The sequence below is a fragment of the Pseudochaenichthys georgianus genome, chromosome 18, assembly GCF_902827115.2.
Source record: "Pseudochaenichthys georgianus chromosome 18, fPseGeo1.2, whole genome shotgun sequence".
In the NCBI taxonomy this organism is placed as follows: domain Eukaryota; kingdom Metazoa; phylum Chordata; class Actinopteri; order Perciformes; family Channichthyidae; genus Pseudochaenichthys; species Pseudochaenichthys georgianus.
This window is the reverse complement of record NC_047520.1, coordinates 20,253,523-20,267,476: the sequence shown is the minus strand read 5'-3', so window position 1 is coordinate 20,267,476 and position 13,954 is coordinate 20,253,523. Positions and strand designations below refer to the sequence as shown.

General features: G+C 40.2%; 1 protein-coding gene across 5 annotated transcripts in view; it reads left to right on the top strand.

Annotated features, from left to right (window-relative positions):
- The window catches only part of sorcs2 (sortilin-related VPS10 domain containing receptor 2), a 323,412-nt gene that overhangs the window by 270,358 nt on the left and 39,100 nt on the right, over nt 1–13,954 (top strand). For all 5 annotated transcript variants that reach the window (XM_034105584.1, XM_034105583.1, XM_034105582.1 and 2 more), the window contains exons 6-8: nt 3,178–3,242; nt 6,612–6,730; nt 11,111–11,200. In XM_034105584.1, the coding sequence (XP_033961475.1) occupies nt 3,178–3,242; nt 6,612–6,730; nt 11,111–11,200 (274 nt within the window). The remainder of the gene's footprint in view (nt 1–3,177; nt 3,243–6,611; nt 6,731–11,110; nt 11,201–13,954) is intronic.

The window sequence follows — 13,954 nt, the reverse complement described above, 5'->3', positions numbered from 1 at the left end:
TCCACCTTCAAGGTCAGCCGGCCTTAAGTGGGCCTAAGCAGTTGTTGTCACTACCTTAGGAGCTAACCTCCTTCACATGAATATGTCCTTGAAGCTTTGGCCCTATGCGTGGAATCACATTCATTGAATTGATCATTGTCCTCTCAATATTCTTCTCATATCGTTGAGATGCATTGTTGCAGCTTTGTCAAATGCACATACTGTGTTTACACTCTGTTCATCTGCATGTTATAATGTATAAGGAATTAGCCTGTATAGTGTGAAGCATAACTGCTTTAACTCTACGAGAGGAAGGTCTTTTTTAAACTGATGACTAAATAACTGAATTATTTCTAGAAGTTTGGAAACAAAACCAGTGAATGGGATTTTGTGTGGCCATTATTTATTTTTGATGGTCGTGATCATGTGCCATTCAAACTAGATCTATAAAAAGAAAGTCTTTGGGATGAGCCTTGTAATCATGACCTGCTATCAAAATGAAAGATTTAAAGTGTTATATAAAATACATCGGCTACATTTTTATTGGTAATGTCACCTGCGAAGCTTTTAAGAAATCCTGACTTTCTGTTAGTCACTCACTAAAGTCAAATGCGTCGCTTGAACTTTTTGATTTAAATAAACCAGTGAGCTTAAGACTGGACCGTCTTCCTGTCGCACCTGTGATTCATCCTCTCGCGTCCCTCCATGGCCTGCTAATTGCTCGTAAAAAGTCTTTATAGGCAAAGTAACAAGGTTTTACATTTCGGCTCAATCTTTACTGGGCTGGGGAAATGTCACAGACTGCTCACAGTTCTAATCAGATGAACTGCTTAGTTTACTGCTCACTGAAGGGCACACAGTGTATTATAGTATACATTATGATGGTGTGCTTCGGAGAAGGCAAAGGGGGTAAACAATTTGGGAGGTTTTAAAGCAGGGGTCTCCAACCTTTCTCCAACTGAGAGCTACTTTGAAAAAATGAAAGTGGCCAAGAGCTACTTGCATCGCATCGCTTACATTTATTCACATAGCACTCATCAGTTGAATTAAGCTACTTTTGTGTGAAATTGCAATACCTAAAGCTTATCTAAAATCTTAACTTCACATCAAGGTGCAAGAAAACAACAATTTCTAACATATTAATATGGACAACATAGTAAGTACTTCACTGAAGATTCACATACATGTCCAAGAGCAAATTACAATGTTTTAACTTCTTAGTATGGCCCACATAGTAAATACATCGCCTTAATCACCACCTTGCAAGCATCTTATGGCACGTGTAAAATAAGTGCATTCACTCTTTTTTACAGTTAGTGAGATGACTGGCGCTGCATGGAGTCCACCATAGAGGTGTATGCTGGACCCACTTAGGTTCACTAATAGAGTCATTTACATGTTCATCAGTCGGTCTTGTTCTGTATTTAGATTTCATTCATGCCAGAAAAAGCTGCTTCACAAAGGGATGTATACAGAACCAAATAAAGCAGGCTTGTTCAGTGCTGCTTGGTGATGTTTTTATAGTTTTCTGGGCGTACAAGGCTCCAGAAATGTTGTGAGTTTTGCTGAGACTTAAGCTGAACATAATTTTGGAGATGTATAACCTCCATCTCCACAGGATTGACACTGAACAGTGCAGCCATCTTTTCTTCTTCTTCATGTTGACATGAAATTATAAACCATAATTAATCAATTGTAGGTCTAGCCTCCCTATATCTGTGTGACATTTTTCCATCCTCAAAAACAAAAAACTAATACTTCTGCAGTCTAGCTGCAGCTTCTAGCAACGGCCTTCTGTTAAAAAAAGGACACTGCATGTCTTGAATGTGGCATCACACACATGACTTGAGTCTGAACATAGCAGACAAGGAGTATTTACAACAGCATTATAAAAACAAAAATAGTACATGTGGGTGCACACTTACATTCTCTGTCTCACTGTTACATGAATCCCATGAATGTATGAGATTAAGTTAGCTTCATTATATCTCAGTGATTAAGTGAATACTAAAGTTTCTATCGGGTCACTGTCAGCCTGTCACTCATTATTTTCAGGAGGGGGCGGGGCTTGGAGCAGCAGAGAGGAGACGGTGATCGCGGAAGCTTTCCTCCTGCCTTCACAAATTTTACACGCGTATTTATCAACGGAAAATAGCAAGAGGACATTCATACTCTGCAATCCAAGACTTGATTAAATCCACCAAAAACCTGTCATTACGATAACGAGTGTTTTTCAAAAACACAAATCCCTCCCTGTGTGTCTCTGAGCCGCAGCGACGCGGCCTGATTCATTCAGTCATTATGCTGCTGGAGAAAGCAGACAGCTCCTGTGTGGTGTCGCTGTGCTGCTGTCACGTCTGCTCCTTGATCTCTGCGTCACCGACCAATTTTATATTCGTGTGACAGAAACAATTCTAAAATAAAAAAACGTTATTGTCCGGCCGCGGCCGAAAAATCAAGAAGCAACGTTACTACGCTATAATCGATAATCGAGCTGGGAGCTACTGAAAAGCTGCCCGCGAGCTACCGGTAGCTCGCGATCGACGTGTTGGAGACCCCTGTTTTAAAGCATATCAGGCAAGGCTGAGTACATCAAAAGGGACCAAAGGATAAGTGTGCTGTGATCTAGCATTCAAACCCTGTTCATTTTTGTTTTTAAATATATTATTTATCAGCTACAGATCTGCCTTTAGGTTAGATATGTATTTATCTTGAGTCGGATAGCTGTGTGTAGTTCTACCATCTGTTAAGACAAGAAACAGCAGACAAAGTGACAGTGGAGCAGAATTGCATTACCTCAAGACTACATATTAAAACTGTATGCTCAGACATGATAATTGATATTGGATGATGATGCAAAACCCCCAATATTAGGTTGTGACCTTTTATATTTGGTCAATGCCAGTGAATAAATCTATCTGTGTACGATAAAGAAAACATGACATTTGCCATCCCCACCTTCAACCAGCTTTTGCTTTGCAACTGTTTTGGCAATGCACCCTTGCATTGGATGTGAGTCCATACAGTAGGTACAGAATTATATTATTATAATGGGAAAAAAAGTGTTCTCTCTGTGCTTCCTTAAATGGAATCTTAAATGAAGGTGTTATGTGGTTTAAGTTCTAATATAGTCTGACTTTATGTACTGTTTTCTAGCACAAACGTCATTAACTCATGTTATTCTGTTGTGTATTCCAGGTCAGTATCAGGTGTGGATGTGGACCCCGATCTGGTACACATGGAAATGCAAGATACGAGTGGAGGTACCGTGATTATGCATATGCACATATAGTGGTGGTTTATTTATTCATGACACTTTTAGGGCCTGGCCACACTATCACAGTGATATCTAAAACATTTTTAATGGAATTCCAACAATTTATGGATTTGCTGACCGAGGAAATGTATGGTACTTTCACAAAGCTATATTAAATGTGATTAACTTTTTCACAGAACGTCATAACTGACCAATTGCAATTACATATGAATCACGAGAAGCTAACAAGTAGTGATCAAGTTTCACTCCGCTGCTGTTTTCCTCCCAATATAAAATATACCTATTTTTAAATTGGATCCATTAACTTCCTCCGGAAAAAAATGTTGATGACATTTTTTCCAAAAACGTCCATGTTTGCTAGCTTGCAGTGTTCTTGTTTGCCTGAGTTGACTCATCGCTACATTAGTTGGCATTTTACTGACACCTAGTGTAATAAGGACTAGGTGTTATATCTCCATTATGAAAATATATTTTGCAATCCATACCTACTTGTTTGGATATTTTGGAGGTTATTTTGATTTTCTTTGTCACAGATTTGTCTCTCTGCATCAAGGTAGCACACATCTTACTATAGCCTGCCGTGTGAATGCAGGGAATAGAAGAGTGGAACTCTTGACCTTGCTGTGGGTGGGGTGTTTGTGGACAGTTGGTCAATGGGGGGCTAATGGGTCAATTAAGGAGAGGTTTCATAGGTCGCTGGGGAAGAAAAAGCTAATCTGGATTATGGTGTCAGTAAAGTGAGTGACAGGCAGGTTAGTGCTTGAATACAAAATAAACAAAGGATATATATACCTCCATAAACCTCTCTAGAAACATGCAAAACATTTCCTAAATCCTTCGAGGAGAGAAACTGATTTTGACCAGCTCACAGAACGCTGCCAGCAATAAGAGAGCTGTCAGCCGAACAACGCTGTTTCTGTGGATGGTGAACTGGAGAGGCTGTCTGTGTGGGCCAGCTGCCCAGGAACGAGGGCTCTTTCTGGGGCAAGGGAGCATCACATGGTCCCCCCCTCCTCCTCTTCCTCCTTCCTTTTCCCTGGCCTTGCTTCCATACCAATGTACATAGCTACTCTAGAGAGAGTGATCAGGCATGCTGAACCACTCCAGTCACCCTGTGTGTCCCCCGTCACATGTGGCATCTCCAAGGTTAAACGTTGTCAAGCATCAAAGAAGGACACGGAGTCACCAAGGGAAGAGGAAGCGAGGACCGGTGGATGAGAGGAAAGGGAATCAAGAGAAATGGCAGTGGTCGATTGATGAATGCACTTTGAGTATAGGGAGTGTGACAGGGTGTGTGTAAGTGTCAGTCCTTAAGGGTGCGTGATGTGCAGTGAGTGGACTGTGCTCATGCGCTGGTGAACACAAGCATGCAGGTTTTGTAAAGACAGACAGTGACTTACATGTGTAAATATATGTGTGGGTGCTTAGTGTATGCGTTCCCAGGTGTGCGAGGACAGCAACTAGTATAAAGAAGCGTATGTTCCGCAAGCTGGAATTGAATACTTAGCCCAATATAATGGTTTTCTAATGAGTCCTCTGCTGTATACTTCGTTGAGTAAACGTGCTGGCAGTTCAATACATTAGCAAGTCCATTTGTTGGAACAAACACCTCTTTAACAAAGAGAATAGTACAGCAAAAAAAGAACAAATAGACTTTCTAAAAGGTCGTTCTTGGAAGTCTGTTTTTATTCTCTGGTACTTATGCTGTCACATAGATATATAGAATAAAGATGCTAATGGTAGGAGCGTAGGTGGGTCTCTTTCTTTAGCAGCTCAAAGAACAACAAACAGCTGTTTGAGGTAGCAAAAAGTGCCTTTCATAAGCAATGATACAAATATGTATTGATCAACAATTCCAAAACACAACAATCAATAACAAATGTTAAGATATTAAATAGTTTGGCACTTTTTCTAACGTCTTTCTACATTTAATGTATTTATTAACAAATAGTAAATAAAACAAGCAAATCTTTACCAGCAATTACTAATAATTACCTCACTGAAATAAGCGACACGGGTCGAATATTGATGGAAACTATTCTTGTCATACATAACTGATTTTAAAACACAAAACAAAACAATGAAGTTGTACTCAACATAGTTTTACTCTTTATTACCTGTTTCCAATTGAATGCAAACAACATATTTTCATACGTACCAGTTGCCTCGAGGAATTCTATAGATTGTTCCTCAGCAATTGTTTCATCATTATAACAATAGTCCAGTTTTTATTTTTGATGCTATGGAATGGAGACTAAATCCCTATAGTTTGCAAGTAAAGGTTTGCATGCATGTAATCAATTCAAGGTCAAAATAGGTAATGTCATTCAAAAGTGTGTGTGTGTGTGTGTGTGTGTGTGTGTGTGTGTGTGTGTGTGTGTGTGTGTGTGTGTGTGTGTGTGTGTGTGTGTGTGTGTGTGTGTGTGTGTGTGTGTGTGTGTGTGTGTGTGTGTGTGTGTGTGTGTGTGTGTGTGTGTGTGTGTGTGTGTGTGTGTGTGTGTGTGTGTGTGTGTGTGTGTGTGTGTGTACATTTTGCCAGCTTGCCACCTCTGGGAGGAGAGTACAGTAATAGCTGAATTTCAGGAGGCAGTGTTGCTGATGCAGCTGCTAGTCGAAATGCAATAGTGGGTGAGCTTTGCAGCCAGGGCTAACCTCGCTGTGTGTCTGCGAGGATAATCCCTCCCGGCCATTTGGTTGCTACAACGGCGATGTGTCTATTGGGAAGCTGTCATATCTTAAATAGTCTGAAAAATGACGTCTTACTTTTTCTATTCACATAGTCTTCTCTCCCTCCCTGTGTTGGTCTGTGGCCGTGTTTTATGGCTTTAGGTGTATACATTAAAATGGGATGGACTGCATTTATAAAGCTCCTTCCCAGTCTTTGTGACCCCTCAGAGCGCTTTCACATACAAGTCAGCGTTCACCCATTCACACGGGAGCAATTTGGGATTAAGTATCTTGCCCAAGGGCACATCGACATGTTGGCTCAAGGGGCTCGGGATTGAACCACCGACCTTGTGATTTGACAACAACAGTCTGTCTCCTGAGCCACAGCCGCCCGTATATTTGAGCTGTGAATAGATACAAATATTTTATTATTCAATAGTTGAATGATTGCACATTTAATCACTAATTAATCATGTTTTTATTTGTTCAAAATGTACCTTAAAAGTACTTATTTGTCCCTTAATCATTACTCTTATCAAAATGTTATGGCAACATTTATGAAAGTGTGTTTTTATTGTTGATGTTGTGTTTTGTTGTCAAATGCTGAGAATGATCCATTGTTGTAAACACCTTTGTTTCACATCTTACTAACAGTAACTAAGTCTGTGTGTCCTGTCTGTTTCCGCAGGTTACCTTTATGTTACCTGTCTCATCCAGAACTGCTCAGACAAAATGGTGACGGCTCAGTTTCTCGGCAAAATCGACCACAACTCTCTTCTGGTGCAGGACGACTACATCTTTGTCAAGGTAAGCACCTCCACATCGGGGAGGGGACGGAGCAAGTGGTGTGATAAAGAACTATTATTGATACGGAAATGGTATTCGTGCACTTTTTATGTCCCAAATATTTGTTTTATCCTGAGTTTCGAGATGTGTTCATGCAGCAGCTCCTGGGGTAAACCTGTCGAGAAAAGTTTCAGGAAAATCATATTGAAAACATTTAAAATAATAAATATTCGACTTTCTTTAAATGTAATAAAACACAGAGCGGATACATAATAGAAACAGCATATTCGTAGACTCTAACTGGCTCTCAAAATTGGCATAACATTTTCTATTTTGTTGCCACTTTACCTGAGGGTTTATTCAATTTTGCGTTCTTTGCCAATCAATGAAAAAAAACATTTATTTGTGTTTGATAAGTATTCTATTCTATAGTATAACTATTTCATTATTTTCTGAATCAATATAGCTTTTTCCCATTTACAGACAATATTGATATATCTTCTAATGCTTAGAGAGTTAACAGTCTTTCTATGACAGTTGTTTCATGCAGTGTTTTCCTTCTCTCTGTTCCCATTCGGTACATTCCCTGTATGTCAAACATTTAGGTAGGATTAGGGTTGTATAGAATGTGACTAATGAAATGTACACAGGGCTTTTAGCTGATGCTAATTTGCAGTCTTTTCCCTGGTTATGTTTTTATGTTCACCAGCTAGCCTTAAACTGTGCCTCTATACGCTATGTATTATTAAAACAGCTGCAGTTGCTGGAGAAACATGTTGATGAGTTGTTAATATGCAGACAGTACAACCAAAACAGAGGGACAACCATTTGTTTTAAATAGGAGAACTGATCTCCTTCGTGACTTCACTTCTGATTGAGGAAATTCTCACAGTATTTCCACAGTAGCCTCTAGGGTAAAACTGAACCGTAAGTCATTTTAGTGTTCGCAAGATTTCCCTTTTATTTGTCTTCTTTAACTTTCCACTTTTTACCATCATAACAGATGGAAAAAGTTAAATATGCATTAAAGGAACTTAGCCCTCCTACTGTTTTGTGCCTTAAGCATTTGAGCACCGCATATGATCATATTTTATTGTGCAGGCGAGACAGTTACCCTTATGTTTCAAAATATAGCCATTACTTGATTAATAGTATAGTTTGGAACCTTTAAAACTGTCTGCCTGAAACCTGCTTCTCCCCTGTTATTTATAATCATTTAGCAATTGTGCCTATGTTCAATGTTTGCATGCACAACTTAGGCTGCAGCTGTCTGTCGGTGTGCCGTACAGTTGGCTTAAAATAGCTAATAATTGTTATTTGGGAGTGTGCGCAGAATTAATCTTGCCTTGTCAATAATTGACTCACCATGCAGTACTCTACCAGAGGCTGAAAGCTGAATACCATTTGCATTTGATATCAGCAGAATATATATGAGCTGGTTTAGAGCAGAAGATGTAATGCAATGAAACTTGTCATATATTGGGATGAATGTTTTTGCATTTGTGCATGTATGTAAATGTATATTCATGAGGAATACAACCCTCATTAGGACAAGATTGATTGTTCGTCTATCCTCCAGGGATTATCCATAGGATTATCCTTTTAGTACCTCCTGTGTTACTGATATAAAATGTAGGACACATTTATGGACAGAGAAACATGACATCATTTCCACTAAGTATGACCTTATCACTTTACAATTCCAATTTTCTGAGAGAAAGAAATGCAGGCACTTATCTGGAATTAAACATCTATTTATAACCAGTATTCCCTTAAAATCTGGCTTTTTTTAAGACAATATAGTTTGACGGCAGAGAGCAATCTTTAGGTGGTGTTTAAAAGTACTCCAGTGGATTAGTATTCCACCCCTATACAACTCACAGGATATTATACAAATACATCAGAGTTTATATTACATAACCTCTTGGATGTGCTACAGGTCCATCAAAACACCCTGCTTTGAAAAAAGTTCTGCAATATTGATTCTAAACTTCTTACCAATTTAGAATTGCACTTCTTTAACATGGTTGTACGATGGAGAGTTTTTAAAAAGCATAGAAATTGATTCAACAGAACAACAGATATGATCCATTTTATTGGATGGATTATATTATCTTGTCAAATGATTTGTGTTTGTTTTGCTAATGTGCCTTGAGCCTCTAGTCTCCTCTTATAATAACCATTTACAGTATAACGTGCTATTACTTGATGACATGAATATGGATGTATTTATGCAGGAAAAAGATAGCCCGTTTGAATTGAAATTCTTTCGAGTTCTTGTTTCCACACCAATTTATGCAACCGAACCTGCACCCTTGACAGAAATGCACATATATTTATATTTATACTAATGCTGTCAAAATTATCGCGTTAACGACGGTAATTAATTTTCTGAATGAATTGCGTTACTTAAAATATTTAACGCATTTAACACATGTGCAGAATGGCCCGCCCCATACATCCCTCCAGTGGTAGCGCCAGGGTATGGCTGGGGTAGGCTACACCCATACCAAGAAATGGCTTAACCCCACCATGAAAAATGATGTTAAAGTAAGCAAAATAAAGTCCACCAACTCGCGTAGTAAATTGCACAGAGAGCAGTTAGTAAGATTGATATCAGCAGTCACTTGTCTGGAAATACCGAAGACCAGAAACGGTTTTGAAAACTTTTGTCACGTAGTGATCGTCTTCTCAATAGAACATCTTTGATAATGTCTTCTGGCCAATCAGAATCAAGATAACGGCGTGGTGTTGTTGCAGGAAGTCCCGACGGAGAATACTTTTGCTGTAGTACAGGGGTGCACATAACTGGTACGCAGGTTATGTGCGTAATCTGAAATGCGTACCAGCACTTGTGTCACAAAGCGCATTTGCGTACCGACGTACTTGTGAAGCTTTTCCAGAAGGCGGTAGATCACCGGACGACAGAGTCGGTCTCCGTGTGCACAGACAGGGCTGCTGTTAACGTCGGTCTGTACAACGGAACTGTGCCAAAACTACGCCAACCGGCTGCGGAGGGAGACTCCCCCCTTCACTGGAGAACTGCGCTAAAACAGCTGACCACAACGTTCACACTCTGTGGTCACAAAGTACTCCACTAGCCCCCCCATCCTCTCTCGACTTTCCTGAAGTAGCCTACTCCTCCGTTGATAGAAATAAACACGTAATGAATTAAGACCCCACGGTTTGATGATTGATAGGTGTGTGGGCTGTCTTTCATTTTGACACACAGAACAATGTTATAATAAACATAGGCTACATACATAGGCTACTGTATGTTAAATGGATATATCCGCCTTCTTTCATTTAAATCTTTCCATTCCCACAACAATATACATAAATAAATTGCATATTTCGGACATAGTTCGAATGGCGATTAAGCTGTGATTAATCTGATTAAAAGTTTTAATCGTTTGACAGCCCTAAAATACACATTTTCCAGGGCCTTAAGGTGGTTATCAGATGTTGAAGCAGTACAGAAAAAAAGCAGTCCGGGCTAAAAGTGCAGTGTTAGCCTTGGCTAATTCATACATACTCTGTAGAAGGTAATTTCTTAATGGCGTTTCCTTAAGGGGCTCATATTAAAAAGAACATTACATCTTTGTTTCATCAGTCTTTCATCAGTGTACAGCATTTAGCAAAAGCGCTGCCGGTCTGCTTCTTCAAAATAGAAATGATGGCTGTAATAACATCTCAAATCTGAACATACACGATCGAGAAAATGATATTCTGAAAGCGGGAGAGTAAAAGAAAAAGCTTTGAATACAAAGTTCTCCATCAGATTTTGAAATGTAAAAGTTTTAGCTCACTTTCCAAAGAGCCAAACAGCGACAGGAAGTGTGTTTCAGAAAGTGTAATGCATGCGTCTGAGCCCATCACTTGAGATATGATGCGTTCAACTCCTGTTTAAGTCACTGTCTCTTTCACCGAGCTAACGTAACGTAGCCTCGGCTGTTTGGGTATTCAAGCTCGGTGCCTGGTGAGCTTTTTATGATCGGCCGGCTCAGGAAGGGAAGTGTTTGGTGGTAGTCGGGGGAGAGGAAAGGGATCGCATGACTCAGCCTTTTACCCACAGATCCCAGTTTGTGTAGTGTATGCCAAGGTCTGTGCCGAGCGGGGGAGTTTTACTTTTCAGCACGGTGTGAGTCACCCACAGCATATGGTAAACTGTGCACCTTGACTCCACCGGCTGCACATTGCTGGATGTTGAATGCTTCGTTTTGTTTAGATGTATTTGTTCTCTCTCTTTCCTGAAAACATTGCCTTAAAGTTTTACTTGAAATTGCATGTTCCAAAGCCTTGGATTCAGTCACTTATTTAAACACAAATACTGTATGTTTAATATCTGCTTCAATTAAAATATTAGTTTTTTAATTCTCTGTCTTTATGTCTTTTTTCCAGGTCACCACAGGGAATCGCACCAAGCACTATGTTTCCTATCGGCGCAACGAGTTTGTCCAGATGAGGTTCCCCAAGTACGCCTTGCCAAAGGTAAAGCACAACAAAGTTAGTCTTCTGTCACTGCTTAACTAAACAAGGTTTCTAGTTTTACTATGGAATTATGGAGCTCTTATGGTATGGGAACAATGTACTCACTGCATGAATAAGCACGTGTATACTTCTCATAAACAATTACAGTATTTATCATTGAATTGTTGGCAAAGAAAGTATGACTCACAATGTATTGGACTGTTGTGGAGGTCGATGTCAATGTGGATTGAATAGGTTTATCATATATGGTGTTATCCACTTGTACCTGATTCCCTAGTCTGAAATGATTTATCCAAAAAGGTCTAGTTTTTACAAATTATGTCAATCTGTTTATTCGAGAGAATGAAATTAGAAATCTTCACTTTTAGTTAGAGCTGTTTGTAACAATAGATACCTCTGTGAGGGGCGCTCACGCGTCTGTGTTGTGACGACAGTGTCTACACTGAACAAAACAACACTGGTTATATATTCACTTGCAAGTCAAAATGAACTAGCCACGGATATATACCACAAACCCGCATTGTCCCTACTTCGATGAGAGTCATAGACCTGTGTTGCATGTCATAACCCTCCCTCTTGCTCCGGTTTCCTGTCTAATAGCGGCGGACCGAAAAAATATCTTGACTTACATAGTAAAGAATATGCTCTCTCGAAACAGTTACCCTCTCTAAAGTTTCACCGTTTAGTTCCAACTTTGATTTTACAAAGCTTCATATGCTCAAACTGAAAGAGGACCAAGTGATGGGTTTGACTAGTTGCCCATAAAGAGTTTTCTGTTTGACCTTAACATCTTCACTTAACTTTAACACGTTCCCAATCTACCAATACATGCAGTTGAACGTGAAATAATTTTCCCGTCACTGAAACCAACTCTATAACCAATTATGTTCCACTTGGCTGTCGGTGTCAGATGTAAGTACCCAAGTGCATCCTGGTTCCTGGCCTGATACACGATAGCTCGCATAAAATATTCACCACTGAGGATTGATCCAGTCGCTTTACGTCTCCCTGACATAGACAAAGACGATAAATGAGCTCCACTCCGATACAGTTCAAGGAACCTTCGCTGTCAGCGTCGGAGGCTCGGGGGGCCGTTTTCGCGTGGCACCTGCCTGAGTGCTATTGAGCTGCGCTGATTGAATGTATTTTTCCTCCTTAAACTAAGAGAAGACAATCAGTGCTATTTACACCCTGTCTGAGAGGACTGTGTGGATGGTGTTTTCCACACATGCACTCTCCAGGAACTGTATAGAATTACTTTAGCTCAATCCAACCACTTACAGAGATCTTATGCCTCAATTGTTGACTACTTCGGCTACAGTACTCAGTGATCCTCGAGGAAGGTGAGTGGGATTGAATCACACACACACACACACACACACACACACACACACACACACACACACACACACACACACACACACACACACACACACACACACACACACACACACACACACACACACACACACACACACACACACACACACACACACACACACACACACACACTGTATTTCTCTGTCCAACAACTGGAGACAATACAGATCAATTGCATTAGATGTGGCAGCTAGTCCGTGGAAGAAACCAGCTTCTGCATGAACTTGTGAATGTGTGTGTGTCTTGTCTCCTTCTCCTTACATGTGTCCTCTTACTTGGGTGAGCAGATAGGTCACACATTGCAAAGCTTTTAGGTTGAGCAACACAGACGGGGGACAGGGGAAAGAAATAGAGAAGGAAAAGAGGGATGGAGTGAGAGACGCATAGAGGAGAGGAAGGGAATGTGTGTGTGTGTGTGTGTGTGTGTGTGTGTGTGTGTGTGTGTGTGTGTGTGTGTGTGTGTGTGTGTGTGTGTGTGTGTGTGTGTGTGTGTGTGTGTGTGTGTGTGTGTGTGTGTGTGTGTGTGTGTGTGTGTGTGTGTGTGTGTGTGTGTGTGTGTGTGTGTGTGTGTGTGTGTGTGTGTGTGTGTGTGTGTGAGAGAGGGACTGTTTCACCATGCACCATGTGTTTCCACTGTGAATAATTGAAAGGCTTGAGGATGAAAAATGCAGAGGCCATCAGAGAAAGCAGTTTGCCTCTGTCCTGTGAGACCTGACCTGAGTTATGGATTAACCACACACACACACACACACACACACACACACACACACACACACACACACACACACACACACACACACACACACACACACACACACACACACATATTCTCATGCAGGGACACATGCATACAGCTGGCATGGCTGCGAAATCACAGCCACTATTTTCCCTTGTTGTTCTATTGCCATCCTCTTCTGTTGTCTTTCACCCAGGATGCAATCACCTTTGATTTCAAACAAGTGCAGGGGTTTCAGTGAGCCAGCTAAAATGTCCTACTCAAGTGATACAAAAGAAAAAAAAAATGTCAGGCTGTTCCAAATCTTCAGTTCACTTTGTGTACACCCACGGCTTTATTTATAGAACACTGCATAGAATCCACACTAAATGTTTTTAAACATTCAATATAAAAAATGTACATGCATCAAATAAATATTCAGATTTGTAAAACCTTGTGTACGCCTGCCAGTGCACATTTTTACTAATCGCAAATCAACTTGGAAATGTTAAAATTCCTCCTTTTTATGAGAGCAAAAAAAGGAACTCACATCACCTAATGTGTTTATGGGTTAACAGAATATTAGAGACCCTAGAGATAGAAGATTAAATGTCATATGGCTGTCAGTTTCAAAATGATAAGCAAGGCTGTGCTCTGTA